Here is a 24758-nt window from a genome sequence, read left to right on the forward strand (position 1 = left end):
CCTTATTGGGTGGCCTTAAACATTTGTCTATCGCTCCACGTATTTGGAATCCAAGTAATATATTGATTAAAAAAGACCACTACTTCACTGTACGCTTGCCCATCATCAACTCAAGTGACTTGACGCTGACAGGTTAAAGTTGTAGCGACCTAGCTAACAGGCTAACGTCACCCTTGCTAACAGCATAACGTTATTTACCCAATGTTAACAAGTCACTAAACACACGTTTGACTGCAGTTGGTAAACACATACGACATTAAGCTTATCTGTTATTGGTAAACAACTCATCCGACAAAACAAAGCATATTAGGAAGCTCAGCGTACCAAAGAAATCTATCGGTAACGTTTGCTACGGAGTCGATGTTAGCCCCTGACCAGCTAACATTGAGCTACCGGCAACGTTAGCAAGCGATCTTTTCTTGAAATACTTCTAAGCATTTGAATACCACCAGAGCGTATAAAAGACAGCCAAGTCACAAACAAGACATGTGTGTAATCAACGACAAACATTTTAAAAATCAGATCTAAACAAAAAATCGTCAGTTTTACCCATCTGTGCCACAGCTGTCAATCCAGATCCCACAAATTTCACCATGCTGTCCTGACCTGACTCTGGACTAATTTAGGTCGGGGCTGTACAGGCCGCAAAAGAAGCCCGCACTCCCTACTCCAGCACCATCTCTTTATTACTCGAAAACGAAACTGTAAACATAACTCGGTGTCCAGCGAGAGTCAGATGGGCGTGTGTCAAATACCTGGAACCAGGTAAGGTTACTTTGCTCAGGTTCTTACCCTGGTTCCTCAGCTAGACAGTCGTAGCACGCGCTAGCTAGCAGGCTAGCTACCGTTGGTTGAGTAGCCAGCAGAAACGCATAATAACTCGCTGAATCATTGCCGGATGGGTCTAACGTGACTCTGCGAGTTTTGTTTGCAGTGTTTCTCTCAGGATAATTCACTGAAAGGCTACCGGCTCGCTAAACAACTGTTTTCATCCGTTCGCTGTATTAAATTTGCAGTGCATCCGCGCTTGTTTCCATAACACTCAGGCACTAGCTGTTGGCACAGTCATCATGACTCTGGGTAGTGTGCAAAAAGTGAATAACGTTACGGCTGGGAGCGAGTAGCCACTGTTTATTGATGCAGTCCAACTGCCCCTCAGTACATTAACATTTAACATCATCGTGAGTCTCCAACTGACACCATCCACAGAAAATAATGATAATGACTACATTGTCCCTCAAAACATTTTCATCAAAATCTATCAGGTGCACAACTGTAAACCAGAGGAATGGAGTTACATCCGCCTCACATCTCAGAAACACGAAACTGACTGGACAGTTAACCAAACATACGAAAGCACTGAACCAGAATCAGTCAACAAAACTGCTGGATTTCATACAACCATAAAAAGTAAAGGCATGAATTTGAGAGCATATTTGGCTTTGACCTAACCAGCTGATAATGAAGTAAAGTGCCTCAGTTTGCATGCCACTCCTTATTTTTTCAGGTGTTTTGGGGGTTTATATGTTGACATTTCAAGGAATGTTCTTTGGTGGACCATAGCACTCAAATTGCCAATAACGATGAAATACAGAATAGAAGACAAAATACAGAGGTGTGTGATTTTGTAATGCAGGAACTAACATCAATTAACATGTTGGAACATGTTAAAAATGAATAGAAATAAACTATTAGCATCATTATTACTACTGCTATTATTATTGTTATTCCATCAAAACTGAGACACAACTCCTGTAACACTGCCTTCGTGTATAATGTATGTATATAACACTTGGGGTGTGGAAAGTTCAGGGATGTCAAGCAAACTTCTCTCTCATTTATAATATCTGAAGGGATATCGTTATCCATGACTGATCAACCTATCAACGAAACTTAGTGCATCATAAAAATGTAATAAAATAGAGCACTTAACATTTTACAGAATGATTACTCGGCCAACATTATGTTAATTTATGCCCCAACATGATTCATTTCATGTTTTCAATCTTCTTTTAGAGGCTCATTCTTCACTGATAGATCAACTTTTGGCAATATTTAAATTTGATTCCTATTTTTTTAACTTGTGACTTCAAAGCATACATTTAAAACATATTCACTGCATCTCTGGATTATCATTACATGTGACTGCCATATTGTTAAGAGTTCATGCAGCAATATCTGTTGGTGTTCCCTAGGTATCACAAATATTTCCATGTACTGTATATTGGCTGATCTAAATCACAGCACATAATTGCTTTAAGGCGATGCATTGTGAAAAATGTATTTCTTATTTCTAAATTCAAATCATACTAATTGGATTTATAATAACTTGATTGGAACTCAAACAAATCTGTAATCAAGGATTAAACTTGTCAAATATTTTTTTACTCTCATCGTCAAGTATAGCATTAAAAATGGTCATACTAGTCAGCATCTAAGTGTTGATGACTATCAAAACCTAATTTTCTGGAGCTATTTGCAGCACTTCTATTTTCAAAGGGTTATCTGACAATTCCTGTGGAAACTGTCAGATATTATCAGGATGATATAGGCTTGGAAGAAAATATTTATTACAAATCACCTCATCCCTTTTGCATTCAAATGTTTCACCACAACTGTCTTAAGTATATGTACTAGATGGGTTAGCAGTACATACCAGAAACTGCTTTGGTTTAATAGCTCCACCATTTTCATCCTTGGCTTGCTTTGCAGTTTCTTTTATCTTTCTGAAAACACATGACAACCAAATCAGAAACAACAGACTGAGAAAATTCTAGCAGCTTGAACATTTAACAGGTTTACATAAAAAACAATGCTGGTGAAAATAATAAAAATGAATGGCAACTTCAAACCAACCCTGTTACGAAATAATGTTACAATGCAGATAAGTGTCTCGGCTTTCTCAGCCGCTGACAATCTAAAAACCCACTCATAACTTTCTGTCTTTGGGGTCTGCATGGTTTCGTTTTTATGTGGACGTGTCCACACACGTTTGACCTCTGCTGTTTTACAATTAAGATTAGATTTTTTCCCCCAGTCCAGTTATTTTAAAACTTTATTCAAGGAGAACCAATTTACTTGTATGGTGTCCTATGTATAGGCTGTAAGTTCTTGTAAGGAGCATGGACTAGAAACTCATCACTCATTCTCTAAGTTCAACTGATTTGTCTGCAATACAGCTAGGTTACTTAAAGCATACTTGTTTTTCACTGTGCACATGCATGCCTGGGTAAAGTAAATCAAACATACTGAAATGTCACCATAAGTCTGAATAACTCTACAATCTGAATTTAAGACCCTCACTATCACTTAATGGTCTGGCACTTAAACAATTGCAATCAAAACCACAACATGTATTGCACATACATACACATACAATCACATACAATTAACCGAAGTGCCCAAGATTTGGGGTACAGGTTCATATATTTTCAGGCAAAACATTTTCCAGCAGGCTGTGGTATTACGTATCAACTTTAGGGTGTGAACAAAGAACTTGTTTGAATAAATTAACTCAGACGTTTTTTTTTTTTTTCCTTTCATAATAAATCAATGCAGCATTCTTTATATCAACTCCACTCCCCCATATCACTGTGTTCGCTGACTGAGAGGATGACAAGGACCAAAGAGGATGCTGACAGTCACCACGGATTCACTTTACATTTGCTCTGAAACGGGCTCGCAAATGTGATCTCTTCCTTTTGTTGGACGCCTATTTGACAGTGTGATGCTTCCCCAATGCACGAACTTACCACCCTTTCCGGGTTAATTACATTCACAAAGAACAGCGCAGCATTAACATTAATACCAGCTTCTGACGTTGTAAACTGATCCAATTCATCCACATCAGAAAATACAGCAATGGCCGTGGAAAGTACCTTAGTTTAAGTAACATTACGACACTCGCTAACTCGTTTATCATTCTCAAGTTAGCTAGGTTAGTCTTACACATGCAAAGACTGCTAACAGTGTTTGCCAATATTGTTGGAGGTACATTTAGCTGCATAACGCTACGCTGTTACGGCTGAAGCCAATAGTGGAGTTAACGTTAGCAAAGTTAAAAGCTAACTAATTAGATGACGTTAGCTAGGCTCAATAGCAGTTAATGCTAACGTTAGTTACTTCGTCTCCAATTCAGCTTTGACGGCTAACGTTAGCAGATTACGAAAAGTCAAATCTGCAACCTGACACACATTTTAACTCTCACCGGTTATTTCTATCATCACTCCCGAAAGTGAGTAGCTACTGAACGAGGATACATCCTCGACTTGTAGTTATACAGAGGCGCATACCCACACACACTGAACATGAGTGTATGTGTGCGTGTGTGTGTTGCTTGTATGTTTGCGGGTTTCGCGCGAGCTAGCTAGCTAGCAGTGCGAGCTCCGCACAATGCTCTATCAGTTGGATCATGGCTAAATTAAAAATGGCGGTTTACACAGCATATGATCGGTACTTTACCCTTAAAAAGACACTAGTTTGAAGTCTCTGGCCACAGTAATGGGTGCGATTCATCGACACTAGTTCTTAAAGAAGAAAAATGTATGCCGCCAGTTAGCTAAAATCCATGTCAATACTGTGCATTAAGTCTTAATGCTTACCTCGAATGCGTGTTACATTTGCTTCTCCATCTTGCACTAGCGAGTGGTAGGGCAGTTGGGGATCTCGCGAGAATACCTGCTGCTGCGTTTACCCAGGGCACTCCCTTGTAGTTGTTGTACAGAACCGAAAAACGCTGGTACATTTGAGTCTCAAAGAGGTGACACAGGCTATTAACTTGTATTTTCACAATCCATATTCTTAGATGTGCAAACGAAAGCACACAGCAGAATTATCCAGGCTTTCTGAGAAAATATTTTAATTCAAGTTAATATGAAACTGTATTCAAATCCACTGACAACGAGGAAATAAAGACTGCACATTTTAATAACAACTGCATGTGACTCCTATTTGGACAGTGAGTAATGCTCAAAATTTAGCAATGGGGATAATGTTTGTGTATGAAAATAGTACAATTGTGAGTACAACAAAAACAGAGGAAACTGTCACAAGTATTTGAAAAGTAAGATCTTAAGTGGCTTTGACATTAAATTATATTTCATTGCAAGAAATCAACTGATTTCTGTCATTGATGAGAGTACATGGGTTTAATAAAAGACAATAATATTTGTTGTATCTTAATGATGGCCTTTCCAATACAAAACACTTTGCCTAAATCCCACGCCAGTGAATGCTGTAATAACTGAGCTACCTGCACACAGTAAACAGAAACCCATTAATTCAAGCCACACATCTCACTTTTGATGTTCCTAAAATAAATTCCGTGAAAAAAGAAATTTTGCCCAAGGTATATTTTATCTGTTCCGGTCGTATTTAAACACATCATGTTTAAAACACACAGTACACACCAACACAAGAGTGAATATCAACAATAATTAATAAAACTAAATGGATGAAGTAAAACAGGGGCTTTTTTTTTCAGAACAACTCACTATTACACTGACAAGACAACATGACAAACTAAGCATGATAATTACTGCGTACAAATATAAAAAATGAACTATTTCAGATATTTTCCAAATACAGCAATGTATCATGTACAAGTTATGTTAAGAAAGATTTCAAAGTTTTTGAACTATAAAAGAACTTAAATTACAACATATATTTACATATCAATTCATATCCTGCACCTTCACAATGGTTTCACACAGTTAAATCTAAATTACTGCCATTTTATCACTAGTACATTCTGTGGAGAGAAAGCACATCTCTAGATCTGGCCCGAAGAAGCTGCCAACACTTGGGGCACAAATTATGGCAATTTGCAGGAAACTAGACTCCTCCTCACAATATTTTTTTGCTCTTCCAATGAAGCTATATAAATTACAAATATTACAGATATTTACAATTGCAACTTAAACTGTAAAAATTCTGACAATGCAATGGATACAATTTTTTACAGGTATTAAGTGGTTGAAAATAATTAAAGTAGGGACCAAAAAGATGTACTTGGGAAAACATTCTGTGTTATAACAGGCTAAGAGATGGCAAAATGCTGGTAAATAAATATGATCACAATAAATAGAATCGTATGATGTTACTCTTGGCATCAGTTAAGTGCAGTCTATTTTATGTGTAGAGCTACGGTATATGGAGTTACACAAGCATCAGAAACATGAGAAATTCCTCAAAAAGAACTGGACATTGAATAGATGTGGCATACAAAGAGCTGATCATGTGCATACACTAGAGATTGTGTTCTGTAATCATTATACCGAAGAAGAAAGTGTAATGAGGTAAAAAGTGAACTTAACAACACTACCGCTTCATGGGTGTGTTTGTGGGATTGTGTGAGGGCTATACAGACATTACATTTTACCTGACTAGAACACTGGTGTTCTTTCTTCCCTTTTGAAACTCATGATGGACAGGAGAATGTTTCTGCATAAATAACGCCACTTAAACAGTTTAAACTAAAGAAAACATTAGGTTCAGTTAATTTAGAATGCTGGTTATTCTAGCTATTTTAATCTATGTCCACCTTTTGAAATGCAAGTCACTATTTCCCATTGCCAATATCAAATGTGATCAATAAGATTTATCTACGACATTTAAGTGCTCATCCAGCACATTACAGTGAGTTGTTTAAAACCACAGATGTGCCTGTGAAAACACTTGTATGCAGATATTGATGAGTGGAATGAGTTGGGATTTTGCTGGGTAGAGCAAAGGACAAGATGTAATGAGGTTCAATAACAGGTGAAAACAGTAAACAAATTTATCTAGAGTACAAAATATAGATCACTATCTCTATGTCCTTCAGACCTACTTTCACAAAAGCCATTTTCTTCCTTCCCACTTAAAAGTCTTCAGCCACATTTCCACAAATGTGGAATCTCTCACAAGAGAAGTTTGCCGTTGCGGTGTATTTTCAGAATTTTTCCAAGTCTCTGTTTTGCTGTTGCAAGTCCTTTCTTTGGACGTTTCCCTAAATTAAAGCAAGAGGGGAAAATGCATGATAAGTTTTCCATAACTGAGATGTGAAATTATGCTGTCATAGCTTCAGGTTTATGCTTACCTTGACCAACACCTGTTGTGCCTTGGCTGGCTAATCCTGCAGGGGATGTACCAGAATGAGAGCTGCTGTTCTGCGGAGACAGTGAAGGTCGACGTGAAGTGAGGAATACACCTGGGGCCATGGCTCCACTGCCTCTAGGGCCTCCAGGGCCAAAAGGCCCTGGTCCTGCTGTGTATTCATGATCCAACAGGCTAGCAGAGAAGTAGTCCATCCTTCTGTCTGGGCTGAAGTCTGCTGTAGACTCTGCAGCAGGTGGTGGTGAGGGTGGGGCTGGCTCAGTCTGAACAGGGGGGGGAGTGACGACAGGAGCAGGCGGACGCTGCTTTTTGGTGTACTTCCTTTTCACAGGCTTTTGCTGCTCCTGAATCATAACCAAAAGAAATAATAGATCATCTGTTACTCACTGGGCACATACTTCAATCAACAACAGCCTTTGTTGCCCAACTCACCTGTTGCGCCAGCTTGGCTGCAGCTGCCGCAAGACCAGTTTCCACAGATGCGACTCTAGCCCCTTCCCTGGCTGGCCGCTCCTGTTTGGGAAGGGTGGGCATTACCCTGGCTATAAATGAAAAGAAATGATCAAGAGACCAAAGATCAGAGAGCTAAAAAGCAAATGTGAACTATCTTATTGCTATTTTTAAGCCAGCTACCTTTTGGGCTCCAAGGCGTGTCATCCCAGTTTTTCTTCCGCTTCATCTTAGCCTTGTTAGCATGGTCCTCCTCATCAGACTCCAAGGACGGGTAAACTTAAACAGGGATTGATTTGCACAATTAAACAGAGTTGATCAATAAAAGCTTTTAACTTAATTGCATGGACTAGCCTTGATTTGTACAGCAGCATGTGTTAGTTGTTCAGTGTACTACTTACCATAGTCTGAATCTTTAAAACAGGTTCCCAGAGTCTCTTGCTCATCTGGACTCTCCTCGTCACTTAGGTGACGGGCTGGCCTTTTAATTGGCCGTTTTCCAGGCCGCTGGATGACAGGTTTCTTCTCAGGATTTGCTGTCTTTTTGACCCCTCCAGTCACCCATACAGCCCTGCCACTTTTATCCTTGACCTTCCCTAAACCCTGGGTCAAGCCACCAGAAATAGACAAGGGAGATGAAGATGAAGAAGATGAGGAGGAGGAAGGAGGGTTGGCCATGGACAGCATACCCTGAATCGCATCTCGGGTGCTGGGAGAGGCTGGGGCTTCCTCACTGAGGGAAGAAGAGAGTTGAGCAATCATTCATCATCAAATATGTGAAATATGCAAGTTTCAAAGGTTACTGGATTCTTGCAGCAGCACAGTGAGATATTTATTCCCATTTGTGTTCGAAACAATTGATCCAGTCACTAGAATCCAAAGATTAGGAGGTGTATTTAAAAAAAATAATACTTCAAAACTGACCTATAAAATAAATGTCTTATAAATTACCATCACAGAGATCCTGAATTTGAGTGTTAAATAATTCAAATGATAAATTAATCACTCGTGTTCAAGGAGATCTAACCTGAGCGCTGCAGAGTCCAAGCCTGCCACTTGCTTGCTGGCCTTCAGTAAGTCCAGAATGCCCCCCGCACCACCCTTCACTCCATGGGCGGCTAGTGCCTCTTCATCTGTGGTGTAATCCTCCTGAAGCCACATGCACAAACATGCTATTGTTACTACTGAACCAGTGCAGGAATAATAAATCCTGTCTCATCTTGGGAGAAATGCATGGCACATGCCACAGTAAAAGAACTGTCTTGCAAATCACAAGAAGTCTATTCAATTAGACAGAGACTGAGACAGAGACACTGTTTCAGTGAATGAGCAGTTATCATAAAATAATAAATTACTCTCAGATACACTTGCATTTACAAAATACAATTCTAAAATTGGTGACCTCATGAGCAATTCATTATTTAAATAGTAAGATAAATATGTAGACTGGGATATGCAGTGAACCAACTTGATCAAACTGAAAACAGAAAAATGTCTTGTAAAACAACAAATGTAAAGTCTGTGTAACAAAACCCTAACCCTGTGCAACAAAAATAATTTGTGATGAGCTGTGCTAAATTTGGAAGCACAAAAGTATCATTTATCACTTTTGGGATTGACTTATTGGCTACAAAAGCCCAGTAATTCTGATTGTTGTGTCAATTATAATCTTACCTCAATGTCAAAGTCTACCTCTCCTGGCTCCCTGATGCGATTGGGGTCGGAGCACGGTTTGGCTCTGGGCAGCTTCCTGGGAAGACCTGATGGCACAACTAAACAAAGTTAGGTTACAGCAGGAAGTTGGCTTTTAAAACTATATTACTGACTTATATTATGTTTTAACAGCCCAAGCCTTCAACCAGCTACACTGATTGTCCAGCAGATGAAGGAATTAAAGAAATGTAAAAGACAGCTATAAAATTCCTAATACTGAATTCTCACCGCTTAGTTTCTTTTTCTTGCTTGGTCCTGCAGGTTTGCGTCGTGGAGGAGGGGTCTCGTCAATCTGCAGCTCATCCTCGGACTCCAGGTCAGACAGACTAGATCCCTCCATGGCAAGATGTTTGTAGTTTCCAGCACGTCCTGCACCATTACTGTTGCCATCTTTCTTACTGAAGACAGAAGACCAGCAGGTAAGAACCCAAACAATTGAAAGTCACATACAATTACAAATTTTAAGGAATGGCTGCAAAGCTTACCTTTGAATTTTTCCATTGGTCAGCACAAGTTTCAGTTTGCTTTTATTCAACTTCCCTTCAAACTCCTCCAAAGGCAATTCCAACTGGAAAGACAGATAGGAATTGAAGGCAAACATGAGGATTAAATGTTTAGTAAAATTAAACATGTGAAGTAAGCATTCCCACCATCATCTGCAAACATCATACCTTGTTCTTGTTTTTGGATTTGCCAGGTTGAAATTTCTTGAGAGTATGTTTGGTGTGGATCTCAATAAGGTCTAGTTCTCCTGCTTCTGCCTTAAGGACACCCTTTTGATTCTTCTTCTTGGGTCCTGGGGATGCAAGACCCCCTATCCCCTCTTTAGGCTTCGGTCCTTTTTTTTTCCCAGGGGGACGTCCTGAATTCTGAGAAGTGGTCAGGGGAGCTTTAGAGAGAGGTGAACCAGGAAACTGGGGTCCAGTGCGGCCAATGTTTTGCTGGAAGATATCCTATCAAAAGAGTACAGTACTGTTTAGTAAGTAAAACCAATTAAGTCATTTTGATATGTTAATAAGCAAACATCTTAAAAATGAAAACAAATCTAAAAACATGCACAAACTTTGAGTGATTCTATTATTTACTTCAACCAGACGAATCTCCTTGGCCAGGTCCTTCACTAATGTCTGGGTATTGATGGTTTCTGGAATTTCCACTTCATGCTCTGCTAAAGCCTAAAGAGTAGGGAGATAACACTTAGATAAGTCATTCCACAGAATATTTTGCAGTTAAAGTTACAATAACATAAAAGCCATTTTTAATTCAACATTTTCTTGTTTAAATGAAAAATTTAAGGGAATAGTTTGACATGTTAAGAAACCCACTTTCTTGTGGAGAGCTATTTCTTCTACTGCCATCTCTAATCTCTCTCTTGTCCCGTAAAAAATCATTTTAATTGCATGTGTGCGAACACATGGATATTTAGTGGAGGACAAGGAGGAGCGCTGCTGGGCGTCTGAGTGGAGTGGTGATGCACAGAATGGACCAGCAGGGTTATAGAAATTAACAGCAGGAGGCAGGTGGGTAAAATAATACAACTTTAATAAGGAAAATAATTACGTTAAATGATGCGATCCCCCAGCAGCAGAAACAATAAGTGCATCTCTCAATTAAGAGAGGCAATAAGTGCATTTAAGCATGAGGCCCAGCACCTTAACTTCATTGATTATTTAAATCTCCTGACACACCACCAGGATTTGTAGGACCTAAAGTAAGTCAATGTTCTGTGTTCTTTGACACATCTAAACACACACAATGAAATTTACCACACCTCATTTAAGATCTACACATTCTTTTAATGTTGCAATTAAAGAGACTCTTTTGAGATTTTAAAAAAGCTGTAAATATTAAGTAGCTGAATGACATTTTGCCAACCTCTTTACGGGTCCAGCCACGGAAAGCATTGTTCAGGGCCTTAGCTCCATGAACCAGGTAAGTGGCAGGGTGTCTGCGGTTTTCTCTCAAACCTGGGAAACAGAATAGCACAAAGTTAACAATATTACAAAAACAAATAATAAACAGAGGCTGTTCACAACAAGACATATGAACATTATGAAATTCATTGAACTCACCTCTGAATGTATCCAGAAGGTGCTTTCCAACATACCAGCACACAGTCTCAAAGTTGGGAAATCTGAACAGGTCTGCTGTGCTCAATCTCTTCTCTATTTCATACGCTCTAAAATGACAACATAGCACAGGAAATTCAGACATGAATGGTTATAGCCACAAACTTATGGACAACCTCTTTAAAGATGTGACCGAAAATTGATAGAAAAATGTCATTTTTTACCAAAAATAGGAATGAAATTGGGTGAACTACAGTAATTCTAGGACCTAAAGGCCCATTAGCATATCCAAGTTCAAGTTTCAACCATGTCTGAGGAATCATGAAGATTCCACATATCATAATACAGTCAGAATAATGACTGTGGAGGACACTGGGTGATAAAACCAAAAAGGCCACCTAAGCAGCAAGGATCTGCCACATGTGGTTTTTTTTCTGGTTAATAATGGTTTAAAGTAAAATCAAGTTTCAATTGGTATCAACTAGTATGGAAATAGTCCTGAGGAAACTAACCGCAACTGCATATCAATGTTGAGACTATGCAAGAAGTTTCCTCCAAAGGCCAGACAGTCCACTGGAGTCAACACAGCATGAATCCACCCTGGAAAACAAATGACAAGAGGGTAATTATTATTAAGTAATTTATTCAGACTAACAACTCTACTAAAAACATTTTGTGACAAACAAAACAAATACCTTACCGGTTGGTATGAACAAAGTGTTTCCTTGTTTGACAGAGCACTTGTAGCACATATCAACCTGGTCTCCAAAGAACATCTCATTCTGGTTAGATGAGGAACTCCACCGCTCAAAAAGTGCCAAGTTGGCTGGAGTGGGGGAAATCAAGTAGAAGATTTTCTCGCCCTGAAAAGACACAGAGGCAAGCTCTTAGAATAATACCAAAAAGGAAAATGTGTTCTGCAGTCAGTGTTACTGTAATAATATGATTTTGTTTTTCCTCTCACCCTCAGGACATGGTACCATACTGAGGTGCCTCCAAAGTCAATGTGAAAGTCTGTGTAGCTGTCCTTCACTCCCATTAGGCAGTACTTCTGCACGTTGGGGCGTTCAAACACAGATTCTTCAGGCCAGAGGTTTTCCACCCACGAGAGTTTCCTCACAATCTTTGGAGTCTCAACCAAGTTTGACAGCCTGAAATAATACCAACACTTGTCTTCAGTCTTCAAAGTATCACATCAGTAACAACACAACTTCAGTTGCAGAATAAAGTTCTCACTCCTTTCTGGTTTTTTTTTGGAGTCCAACTGAATTTGATTGAGACATTAAACTCAACTAACCAGACACTACAGTATAACAATGAACTGAACAGTCCGTAAAGTGAACATATTTGTGTACCTGGTCTCAGAGAACTCCAGGCTTATGACATTGAGCACCCTGTCTCTGTTGGGGCTGTTGTAGTATTCAACAAAATCTCCCAACCGCATCTTCAGGTCACATTGGCGAGACACATCAATCACATCAATCTCTTTGTCTGCACCTACATTTAGAACAAAATTAACAAGTTTGAGAAAAGTGTAGATGTCTTAGTTACTATATCCAACACATAAAAGTAAACACATTTTATTTTAGTATTAAATGTGTCAAAACTTTACCAATGTAGTGCTCCACATCACTGACGCCAAATGATGCTGGAGGAAGGGTCATTCCAAGGCCATCCCGCCTCAGCACCATGACAGGAACACTGAAAGAATGCTCTTCTAGAAACTCAACGGTCAGCTGGGCACCAGATGGCTTTAGCAAGACTTCATCCGCACTGTCATAGGAGCACAAACAGATACATGCACAAGTTTTGATTATGAACACACAGAGAAAATATTCAAAAAAATTGCTTTACAAATATGTTACAGTAAGGCATAAGCTCTAAGACCAGAAGCTCTGGAGTAACTTCTGTGCTAGAGCAACACTAAGGCACAAAAATGCAGCAATAACAGAATAAAAACCTTAATGTACATTCACACCTCCTGTTTAGTTGTTGAATCAACATGTGATGTGCACTAAAACCAGTCAAACATTTACATCATGGTTTTGTTGTTAAACACGAACAGCAAACTTGAGCCTTATCAGGACACTGGGAGAGACTTACTTTGGGAATGTGCGGCTCCGTAGCTCCCTAACAAATTGTGGGCTTCCCGTTTTCACAGGCCGACTTGGATCTCTTGCTCCACTGGCACCATGATCAGTCTGTTTATTGCCTCCACGGCGTTTACGCACTGTGGAACATGGGAGACATAGGAGGAGGTGAACAACTGCATTTTAATGTAAAATAAACTAACAAGATCATAACTAAAGGTAACTTACTGACAGACGGCCCATGGGTGACCTGACAATTGGGGCAGTGATACAGGTCAATCTCGGCTGCTTTGTCCTCCTCTACTCCCACACAGCTACATTGAAAAAGATCATGTATCAGACAAGGAATTTGCAGATCAGATAGCTTGATTGTGATAAGTCAAATACTGCCAAAAGAATCATGCAATTAATAAAAACAGATATAATAACCACATCATAAATTATACAACATACCATTTGAATATATTTGTAACAGCACAGATTTAAATCTGAAAATGTCTTACCTTCCATGGAACCAGTCTTGACAAATGTCACACTCGATCATGAAGCGTGTCACGTCATATGGCAAGCGGCACAAGCAGTACACTGGCACCGATGCCATATTGCCTGTGTGTGTGGTAGTGGGGACTAATTGTCAATGTCAAAATCTAAATTAAATTGGAAGAACTCTTTAACAGGCTGCTTTATTCACTATGTAGTACTAGTAATGATATCAGTGTAACTGAGGTGAGATGCAAGTTGGTCGCTTCACTTCCAGATCCTTGTTATTGGTACATGCACACTGGGATTTCTGTGGAAGCCTGCTGAGATACAGGAAAGAAAAACGTGTTAATATCTTGCCATGAGACATGACGATAATCCAACAGTATGGCAAGCTCTTAAATTTACACAGTAAAGCAGAAACACTAAAACCTACTCCTGCCAGAATATACATTAGTAAACATATACAGATGTGTATACATGCATACAATGAACATCAACTATTCACACCATATACACATTTCCAATATTTACTCAGAAAGGCTAACTTGCATTCACACTTTTTGTGTAAACTTTAACTGTGCCGGCCATGGCTGTTAATAGTAATGTAATAATAGTAAACTGAGTATTGTTGCCCTAAAGTGCCCGTATATACACCTTGCAGGATCACGAAACTATTTCTTACGGTGGCTTAACATTTATCTTAAAGAGTTTCAAACCATAAAAATAATTGGAGTGATCGCATATTATTCACAGATTTTGATTAAAAAAAATGTTCTGCTAGCCAGTTGATAACATTAGCTAACTAACAGGTCGTAACGTTAGCTCCCTGTTTGTAAACACGCTATGCCCAGTGAATGTTGTATTGCTATCAAAACACTAACGTGTTTAGCACATAAGCTAACGTTAGCCGTGTTAGCCACCAATGATAACCTAAGCATCTACTTAAACTTAAGACAAGAAAATACAAAGTGCAATTCATTTAACGTTTAAACTTGAAAGTAACGCCTCATGCACTCGATACAAGTGAAAAGTTTGAGCCAAATAAAAGAAGCATCGTTTGAAAGCCAAATTGATATTCAGCGCTAGCAACTTACCGACATCTAGCTGCGGCAGGCCACGCATTCAAAAGCCGTTGTAATCCCCACTCAAGGCCGGGGTTAGCTGCGGCCTTATTATGCAACGTATTATTAGCAGTTTGCTTTACCACATATTTATGTATCAACTCCGCAATGCCCAAATATAGGGGCCAGGTCCAAAAATTCACTTGCCCAGAAAGCTAGAACCCGAAGCGACCTAGACGACCATAATAACTACAAATAACGGCATCTTGAACTACATCAACGCCATTTCAAAGGCAGTAGCGTCAGACCGTTGTTTGTCGCTATCTGCTGTTGAAAGAACAATAAAGTTGCGGACAGTCAAATGTCGAGTTGCGTTCAGGAAAAAAAACGTTGCCAAACGTTACAGCAGCCTGCAAACTTCTTGCGTTTGTGATCAATACAAGTCAGAAAACGTCTAGAAACACATAAATGAAAACATATTTTACCAACTTTTATTCCTGACACATTTATTTATCTTCATCTAGAAAAAAAAATTGGTCTTTGATCAAAAACGTCAATGGAAATGTCACTGAAGTTCCAATGATTTTGCTCTAGTAAGGAATAGTAGGAAGGCCCAGTGCAATACTCTTTATGCAATGTGATCTATGCAAACAACCAACTTTTTTATGTCAAAATATTATTTCACATCATAGTTGTGATATATTTTTGGTAATTTTCAACAACATGCACACTAAAATGTAAAGATTTATCTTCACCTTTATTTTACAATTGGAAGGAAGGTTAAGATATACCTCAAAATATATTAAATCTCAAAAAGTAAATTAACATAATCTTCTAAGATCTTCTAAGATCTATTAATTAACATATGAATAAATTAACTGAATATTTTATTTATGAATTTTTGCTTTGCTCCCCCAGTGTTTTTGCTTATGTTGTTATTTGCATGTTACATCACAATTTTGAGATTGAGATTTTGAGTGTAATAATCAGTTTGCAGCTTGTTTGATATATTTAATGGATTAGATTTCATTGAACTCACTTGAATAATTATATAATTATTATAATTATAATTATCACTTCACAGTATTCAGTATTCATGCAGGGCACACTTTATAAATTCTGCTTATAACTGCATTGGTTAGAGCCATTTTGTGTTAGTGATTGCTGAGCAATAGCTTAGCCTTGACCAACAGCAGAGGCAGACTTCATGTTCATTGTAATGGATCCCAGCTAAAATATCTGCAAATTGATTTTCAATTTGTAGTGCAGAAATCAAGTGTTCCATAAGTATGTCTTCAAAAATGGCTGGCAGAAGTGTGTACTTCATCTAAAATACATGTACTGTAAGTCATGCCTAAATGGAACAACCAAGTTGCCCTTCTGGCCTACACACTTAAGTTATTGTGGTGTGAAAGAGCAAAATTATGACACATAAAAAAATCCACACTATGTTTGATGTTTAACATCATTTATTTTGATTAGTTACAAAACATAAATAAAATCAACAGTCGAATTAGTTACAATTTACAGAGGCTAAATAACCAGCAACGTACTTTATTTTTTGAGGTTTCTCTGCCCAAATGTCCTTTTATCATTGGTTCTCATTAATGCCATTTTGGGACTCCCCAAATTTTTGTTGTATTCATTTTAAGGTTTATTAATTCTGACCTAAAGCCCAGTAGGGAGGCTTATGTTGTGTGTATCTAACAGGTTGTATGTATCTAACAGGTTGTCATGGTTAAGAACTGACATAAATTGTCAAAAATGAGAAAATTCTCTGAATATAATCTTAAAGGACCCTGGCCTATCAGGACACAGAGAGGTATATGAAGGCAAGGGAGTCCCATGTAAACAGGGATGAAAACCAGTGTTTTCTAGTTTCGAATAACCTCGGATTTATAATGAGAACACAATTTTACAATTTGTACAACCCCATTTCAAAATACAAAAATAATCTTTATCTTTTAGATAACATTTTGGTAACACTTCAAGGACAAAAGCCAGCTCCACATCATGGGTAATGATCATTAAGCTGTAGCTTGCAGTCAACATGTTAGTATCATACATGACAGCACAGTATCTCACCTTCACTAATCAAGACCTACATCTCTGTCACAATGTGGGTTTTCTTGAAAAGCAACAAATACAGAAAACCATGTTATATTCTAGATTATGCAGTTGCGGATTCTGAACAACCATACCCTTTAGCACAAAGTATTCCTCCTTCACAATTTATGTTTGAAATGTTTTTACTCACATTTAGCAGTCTTAAACAACCGGTACAATCTCCTGTTTTCAGTGGCACACAATCTCTCTATCATTAATAAAACAGAAATGCTGCTTTGACTACAGGCTACTTATTATGCCAAAAAAAATGTATTAACACCTGACCATTGATACTCAAATATGTGTATGGCTAAGTGTACTGATAACCCAATAAAATGTGCCATAATATATCAGCTGCTGATATATTACTCTGTGTATCTCTGCATCTAAACATGAGGCGAGTTTAGGAATTGAGGAATGGAGCGTGTTTGACTAGAGTAAACCTTTTGCAATGTGAGTGAAGCACAATTATGGCCCAGAGTTCAGTTTCTGACAGATGCATTCACACTGACAGCCTATGGTCAAAGACTAGAGTTCACTAAAGAAAGAAGTCTGTCTGTCTAAGTTGACAAACAGGCAAGTGACATCAAGCTTACAGCCGGCATATGGTCTAACCTCTCACTTTTTTTTGTTTTTGAGGAAACAAACCCAAAACATAGGCAGAGTAAACATTAACAGTTGGGTACAGTGACATCTGAGAGGCCGCTTTGAATGAAATAAAACAGGGATGCTATTTTTAATGCAATATACCATGGGACTATCACAAAGCTTTGTCACACAGAAAAACACTCACACACCCACAAAAATGCATTAATTTTAAAAGGCAATATGGGAACAACCCATATGGTCTCCCCAGTCTATAGTAACTTGGCAGTTTTTTTCTTTTTAATGTTCCTCCTCAGCATGATACAGTGGTAAACTTCGATATGCAGAGCTCAAAAGCAAAAATGTCAAATGTGAAAGCATATCTTACTGAAAACCAATTTACTCGTGACTGATTGGCTGCAAATGGTAAATGTCTGATTCATGAATATACAGCAAGTGCAAGCACTTTGCTCTCAGGCAAGTCAAGTTAGTCATTAGGTCATGCAGTCTTGGGCTGAGCAGTGAACATAGATGGCGTTTTTCAATTTGCCATCAAATTATGAATTAATAAGAATTTATTATCACATCACTCATAGTAATTCAGACTCTTTCTATGTTACAGCTGCGAAACATAAAATAATACAAATGGAGCACATGCTGTATTGGTGTACTTTACTGTAACAGTAGTATGTTTGGTCGCATTTTGGTAATGATGGTACCAGATAACTTGTAATAGCTGTGTAACATGCTGTTGTTGGATTTTTGTTTAATTGCCCATTGAAACACCTTGTGCTGTAGGCCTACATTTTTAAAAGTTCATGAAAAGATTCTCTATGTTTTCATCAATGTGCTTCTACAAAAATATTTATGCCTTACAGACAAATCCATACAATACATGCTGATCAATTCAGATGACCATTACTAATTGCACTTTTAAAATTGATAGTCCTTTCACTGTAAGCATCGACAAAATTGAACAAATATGTCAACACAACTGTCAAATATTTTGTCCTTCTTGTCTCTGCTTGGGGAGAGTTCAGGTCCAACTGAGTTGGTTGCAAAACAAATACATGTATGTTAATCTGTGTAAAAGGACAAAAGGGATATGTACTCTGATAGTCCATAAACACTCACCCACACTCATAAACGCACACACTCATACATTTAAGAATTTATACATCTCAACATCCATACATACCATGATTCATAAACCTCAGCTGCTGTGTTCCAATTTACCCTCTGTCTGTACATACTAGAATCTATCGTCTCTCACATTCACTCCCCCATCTCGTCCAGAAGTACACTGGAATCCATATATTCATTGCATTCACAGCTCTCTCATGCATAAACAGGACTAACACTCCAAATTGATCTGCTTTACTTCCTGATCCACTTAGGATTTCCATCTCTTGCACCTTCATGTTGACCTCACACTTCGCCTTGGTTTCATTTCTGTCCCAGAGGAAGAGTAGAGGTGGGGGGTGTTGGGTGAATTTTGGCACTGGAAGGTAGAGCAGCAGCAGAGCAAGAAGAGGAAGAGGTGGAAGAGGATGAAGAACAGGAGCAAAATGTCCCCCCAGTAGCAGCAGTGCTATCTGTAGGTGCAGTGGTGCTGTTGCCGGGCAGCAGAGGCCCAGCCGTTGACACTGGAGATGTGGGCATTTGGGAAGGCAGCAGTGGTTGGCTTTGAGGTGGTGAGTGGGGCAGCTGGGTGATGGGTTGTGTCTGTGGCAGTGACTGGGACTGTGTCGGAGATTGCATCCGGGTCTGCGGTACCTGCTGGCGGAGCGGGGACTGCGGATAGGTCATCTGCTGGGGGGGAAGAGACTGATGGAGGTGTAAACTTTGCTGCATCTGTGGCACTTGAGCCATGTGCGTTTGTGGGGGTGGTCCTGGAGTTTGCAGGGTGGACAGGCTCCCTCCACCTGTGTACTGGGAAGGGGCTGCCGCAGCCAAGCTAGCAGGGGTCGAGGATGCCTGGGGGTTCAGTGGTGCCGCTGGAAACCAACTTGGGGAAGCCACCTGTATGGAAGATAGTAGTGAGTGCTAAGGGAATTTTACAGCACACACATACATCATTGAAATAAATGGAATTCATAGAAAATATTTATGTTTTCGTAGTCCACAAAATATTTCATGGAGCTTCTCAGCAAAAAAGTGTTGAAGCACTCTCCTTAAGAAGGAGATGATGAAGATGGGGACTTGTTTTATGAAACAAGTTAAAAGACGATAAAATGAATTCATTTAGCTTATATGGCATAATATAAGTCTCCAGAAGCCCTGAGATTTCAAATTGATTTTGAAAGACATTGTTTATATCCATTCATGAGCCAAAATCTTCACTGTAGCAGCTTGTGCATGAGCGCTGAGATTTCAAACACCCCTTTTTCAAATTCAAATCAATTTGAGGTCTCAGGGCATCTGTGATTAAGGATGCATTCACACTAGGCATCAATACTGTGCCCAAGCGCGTTTGACCCCCAAGGTCCAGTTTGTTTGACTAGTGTGAGTGCTCTGTACTAGCTCAAGCACGGTACACTTCCTTGGCCCTGGCACAGTTGAGTTGTGCTTCGGGACAGTACGGTTGTTCAAGCACGAGCACAAGCACAGGTGCATAACGTCGATATGAAGAGTAGTCATGTATATAACGCATAATGAAGAAATCCAGGAAAGTGAGAGAGCCTATGACAACAACAACAAAAAGTCAGTTAAGTTAGTCATGTTCTCCAATGTGCCACAACCACGATACAATGTGATGATGTATGTAGAGGAGGGGACTAGGGAGAATGGACAATCGCGCTTCGGCATGGTATGGAGCAAATGGGCCACGTGTGAGCGTGCCCTAAGATGGTCGAGCTGTGTCAAGCCTGATATGGGGTTTTTTTTGTTTGATTTTTCACATTGTTTCATGTTGCTGTGAAGCTCTAGAAAGGTTTTGTGGAAGACACCATTTTTGGGTGAATGTAACTTTTAATCATCTCTCGCAAAATATTTATCCAAATTTATCCAAAGCATTTAGGATAAAACATCAACAATCCATCCGAATATATATCAAACCTTCTTTCTTCCTACCTCAGTCTGCTGACTCCAGCCTCCCAACTCCTGCACCTGCTGAATCTGCTTGATTTGATTGAGTGATGGCTTGGGCGGGGAGGGGCCCACCGTCTCCTTTGTCCAATTATCTACAAGCTTGTGCAGCTCATCTGTGAATGTGCTTTTTCTTAGAGGACTCTGATCTGTGGAAAAAAAAAATAGGGAATGCATCATACCACTGATTGGCACTGAATAATGTGTGTACTTGATATGTCAATGAGAAAGCATACCTCTTTTAGCAGGCAGTGAGGTGTGTTGCTCTGGGTTGCAGTATAGAGGCAGTCTACTCTGTTCACCACCTGAGAAACTACTCAACTGCTGAATCGCTGGATGAAGGATACAAGAAATGGTTACACAGACGGCAAGCAACTGAGAAAAAGAGAGTTGAGAGAGAGAGCGTTGATAAAAAGCCTTACCAGAGTGCGTAACTCCATTGTTATCCATGTGAGAGTGAGGCCGTGGCCGGAGCTTGATTTTCGCTGGCCTGGGCCTACGAGGAGAGAGGAGAGGAGGTGCCGTGGGAAGAGGAGGGGTTCGGGACAGGGAGGCAGGCAGACTCTGCCTTTGGTCTTTGAGGGATCGAAGCTGTCTGTATAGTTCCTGCAGCTCTCTGTTCTGCTGGGCCTGAAGGGATACCACCTCTTTGATGTGTCTATAGAACAAGAGATAGAAAACAGAGAGAAAGTGGTGAGAATTCTGAGGCTGCGCGATAAATCATTTAAATAGGGCCCTGAGAGATAAGATAATCAAAAAAACTGACTTACTTCTCTCTAAGCTTGTGCAGTTCTTTTCTCAGATCTTCATCTTCAAGCTCACTCTCATCATCATCATCGCTGCTGCCCAGGGGTGAGTGGCTGTGCCCATGACCTCGTGGCAGGTGAGCCATTGCTGGGGTCCGCTTACTTTCATCTTTCTCTCCCTCCTTTGCCCGACATTTCCTTCTCTCCCTCTCTAAATCAGGAGACACTGGGGAACTGTCAGTCTGTTTGTCTTCTTTCCTAGTCTCAGCCTGTGTTACAGAGAAGCGTCCCACTTTCCTGTGTGCGCTGCTGTGCCCCGATGGAGCCTCCTTTGGGGGAGAGGACTGGGGCACTGGGGTGACCTGATGGCAGAGGAGGTGGGAGACATTGGCTGCAATGAAGTTGAGACTAATGAGTGACAAAGATAACAATCTTTGATGTTGCTCTTACATGAAATCGCCCTTTGCGCGAGTGAGGTGGATTCAGGGGTGGCGCCTCTTTCTCCTCTCTAAGTGCCTGACTGCTGGAACGTCCATCTGATAAAGAGACAGGGATGAAAAACAAAAAGGGAAGACAAGGACCCAAAGACAGGAACACAGAGACGCAGGTGTGAAGAGCACATGAATGACGATGTAGACAATTACAACGATGACAGACAGAAAAATATATACGACAGAGACATATAGATGCACACAGATAGACATGGGGCACGAACACAAAGGCACAGTGTTAGAAATCACCCACCAATGACACACATCGTCAACTTTGTGACTTACATGGCTTGCATGCAGGTCTGTAAAATGTGTGAACATATGTTGAGTTCTGTGGCAGTCAACTTTCTACATTACAAACAATAAATTGAAGGATAGGTGTAAGTTATTGTGGATGTAAAATTACATGCTGATGAGAAATATGTAATGGGCGTGTGGGAAGGGGTGGTAAATGCTTGTTTCATTTAAAAAAACACAATGATAGTAAGTCATTAGATCAAATAAAAAACATACTGTGAAATGGCAGTTGAATGTTAACAACAGTGTACCCCCACCCACCCACACATCCACTCTCTCATTCTCACTGACTCACCATATTCCCACTCATATACCAGACAACAAAGCCCAATATCACGTTTGAGAACCACAGTGATATTGTTCAGTGTGTTTGATATTTGGGATCACTACATTAGCAAATTGTGTACATGGATAATCACTGCATAATTTACAACCAACATTTACATATGCAGCCTGATACAGGTGTTACTTACAGATAACGATCCATTATTAGACACTTGTGTAGAACACAACATAACATGCTCATGTATGTGTACTTGTAGCAAAAAAAAAGGTCTGAGCTACTGTCACACAGATTACACAGAAACACAAACGCATGCAAGATGGCTCAAACACTTAAACATATGAAAAGCCTACCCATGTATTACAGAACCTGACTTTAGCTTGTAGGCCCTGGTAATGACACAATATATATACTAGAAATGATGCAGTAACGCTGTATATTAAGGTCCTTTTAATAAGGAGTTAGTTAACAGGTAATGGAGGTGGTGATCCTTATAAGGTGCCTATCAACATTAATAAGACTATATAAGCATTAATAATAATAATAATAATAATAATAATAGCATCAAGAATCTTATGTTTGTCAGATTAAGAGACATTTATAAACCCATGTAATAAACTTGTTTATAGTGTATAGGCTGCTTATGAACGTTAATAAAAACTTTGAGATTCTTATCATAGTTCATAATAGCATTAAAACACAGTTATTGAAATTAAAATGTCAATAGAATTTTGATTCTGATTGTGCTGTGTAATGGCTGTAGAAAAACGGCATCATCATCCTATTGATCGGTTCCCTATAAACCTCACTTTCACCATGATATTTGGCCTGCCCACTGGAACTGATGAATACAGCAATAATTAATTCATCAGTGCATTATGGCACTAAGGAAAAATGTATGGCATTGCGCAATCAAAACTAGAAGAGGCAGTGTTTTCCCTCAGGTAAAAGTGAAAAACAGTAATATCTGTGGAAACTCTATGCTGCAAAAGAAAAGAATCCTGCTGATGGAGGCAAAGAAGACAAAGAGGGTGATAGAAACTGAGGTAAAACAAGAGTGAACTGACTGAGGGGCATTCATTTGATGGAGGGCCAGAGTTGTGTCTTTTTGGTGGAGGTTTCTCCCTCATCTTTGTTGCTATATAAAGATTAAAACATACTTTATTGTGCATTTATAAGCAGTTCACTATGTACTTATTAACAGTTGTTTTCTTTTGCAGCTGATGGATCAATAGCAATAACAATAGCCCTGAGTGTCTATAAACTGTTAACACTTATTTTCTTTTTAGAAGTGCTTATAAATTATTTACAGTCTAAAAATGAACATTACTTTGTTATCATTAACACTTTTATAATATGGATGTCAATAGGCACCTTAGACAGACTTATAAGGGCTTTATTACCTAATTTACACAGTACAAGACCTTAATATAGAGCGTTATTAATTATGCAAATTAATTGAAAGAGTAATGTTCATAAATGCATTTGCTACAACTACAGCATATAGTAGAGCCTCTTGGAGCAATGCTATACTGTATAAGCTGACACAGAAAGCGTACACATATTCTAATTGCATAATATCAGCTTAGCAACTTAGCATCTATCTTATCTGCATTATGACGTGAGTTGTGCGGTGCTGTCTACATTGCGCCAGCAGGTGGGGGTGAGGAGGTGAGATGGTTGCTGCTGGCCGTGCTTGCGGACTTGGGGCACTAAAAGGGGGGTGTCATATGAAGGGTTTTGTCCTGGGCACAGGCACAGCTGGGCTTTTGCTCCAGAGCTCATCTGCACTGGGACGGGCATCAGATTTGTGATGCCAATCTCTTCCTACACTGTGCCAATCTTCCACCCTCCTCTACTCTCCACTGTTCTCGCCCCTGGGTGAGTAACCCATGCAAAAAGAAAGATTGCCAAGAAAATCAAATTAAGTGAAAGGAAATTCAAAAAAGAAACCAGAACGAAACAAAAACACAATAATGTATGTAGTGATTTCAACACTGACATTACATGGAGACTACTGTCACAATTTACAAAAACAGGATTTATTAGCTGTAAACATTAACATTCTTTAACATTAACAGTTATTAATTCCTGATGGTTAAGAAAGTTATTTTACTATGTTAAAACTAGTACTAGATATTAGATTTAGGTCCATGCCCCAACATTTCATTCTCACTCTCTTTCGCTCTCTCTCTCTCGCTT

General features: G+C 39.4%; 3 protein-coding genes and 1 long non-coding RNA gene across 23 annotated transcripts in view; 1 reads left to right on the forward strand and 3 right to left on the reverse strand.

The window, feature by feature from the left end:
- huwe1 (HECT, UBA and WWE domain containing E3 ubiquitin protein ligase 1) overlaps positions 1-4683 on the reverse strand; it is a 38916-nt gene extending 34233 nt beyond the window's left edge. For 10 of the 14 annotated variants that reach the window (XM_037105438.1, XM_037105437.1, XM_037105431.1 and 7 more), the window contains exons 1-2: positions 4602-4683; positions 2657-2726 (exon numbers count right to left, since the gene is read on the reverse strand). The gene's annotated coding sequence lies outside the window, so the exon portion shown is untranslated. Of the gene's footprint in view, positions 1-549; positions 682-792; positions 1064-2656; positions 2727-4207; positions 4279-4461; positions 4480-4601 lie in introns of those variants that run through there. The other 4 variants (XM_037105426.1, XM_037105425.1, XM_037105427.1 and 1 more) reach the window with 4 other exon arrangements.
- Positions 629-12434, forward strand: LOC119023483. The gene is made up of 3 exons (XR_005076273.1): positions 629-765; positions 9520-9677; positions 12298-12434. It is a non-coding gene; the product is annotated as an uncharacterized LOC119023483 (long non-coding RNA).
- Positions 4909-15296, reverse strand: phf8 (PHD finger protein 8). 2 transcript variants are annotated; one of them, XM_037105452.1, is made up of 22 exons: positions 14995-15296; positions 13921-14220; positions 13646-13731; positions 13431-13557; positions 12940-13100; positions 12683-12824; positions 12292-12478; positions 12028-12190; positions 11840-11927; positions 11331-11437; positions 11134-11225; positions 10344-10433; positions 9930-10211; positions 9744-9826; positions 9487-9656; positions 9220-9305; positions 8573-8694; positions 7947-8278; positions 7729-7824; positions 7528-7637; positions 7079-7439; positions 4909-6988 (listed from the first exon to the last, which is right to left on the reverse strand). In XM_037105452.1, exons 2-22 carry the CDS (start codon positions 14016-14018, stop codon positions 6900-6902), a joined length of 3072 nt encoding a protein of 1023 aa, XP_036961347.1. In that variant the 5' UTR covers positions 14019-14220; positions 14995-15296; the 3' UTR covers positions 4909-6899. The 2 variants fall into 2 exon arrangements, with proteins under 2 accessions (XP_036961347.1, XP_036961346.1); XM_037105451.1 differs by having other exon boundaries at positions 13431-13575.
- Positions 15297-16412: 1116 nt separating this feature from the next.
- Positions 16413-24758, reverse strand: part of si:dkey-151g10.3 (serine/threonine-protein kinase WNK2) — a 43158-nt gene continuing 34812 nt past the window's right edge. For 5 of the 6 annotated variants that reach the window (XM_037105443.1, XM_037105442.1, XM_037105440.1 and 2 more), the window contains 6 exons: positions 21936-22021; positions 21510-21847; positions 21162-21397; positions 20976-21071; positions 20725-20888; positions 16413-19674 (listed from right to left, as the gene is read on the reverse strand). In XM_037105443.1, coding sequence (XP_036961338.1) covers positions 19099-19674; positions 20725-20888; positions 20976-21071; positions 21162-21397; positions 21510-21847; positions 21936-22021 — 1496 coding nt within the window. In that variant the 3' untranslated portion in view covers positions 16413-19098. Of the gene's footprint in view, positions 19675-20724; positions 20889-20975; positions 21072-21161; positions 21398-21509; positions 21848-21935; positions 24434-24758 lie in introns of those variants that run through there. The other variant, XR_005076271.1, reaches the window with a different exon arrangement.

This window comes from Acanthopagrus latus, chromosome 7 (assembly GCF_904848185.1).
Source record: "Acanthopagrus latus isolate v.2019 chromosome 7, fAcaLat1.1, whole genome shotgun sequence".
Classification (NCBI taxonomy): Eukaryota; Metazoa; Chordata; class Actinopteri; order Spariformes; family Sparidae; genus Acanthopagrus; species Acanthopagrus latus.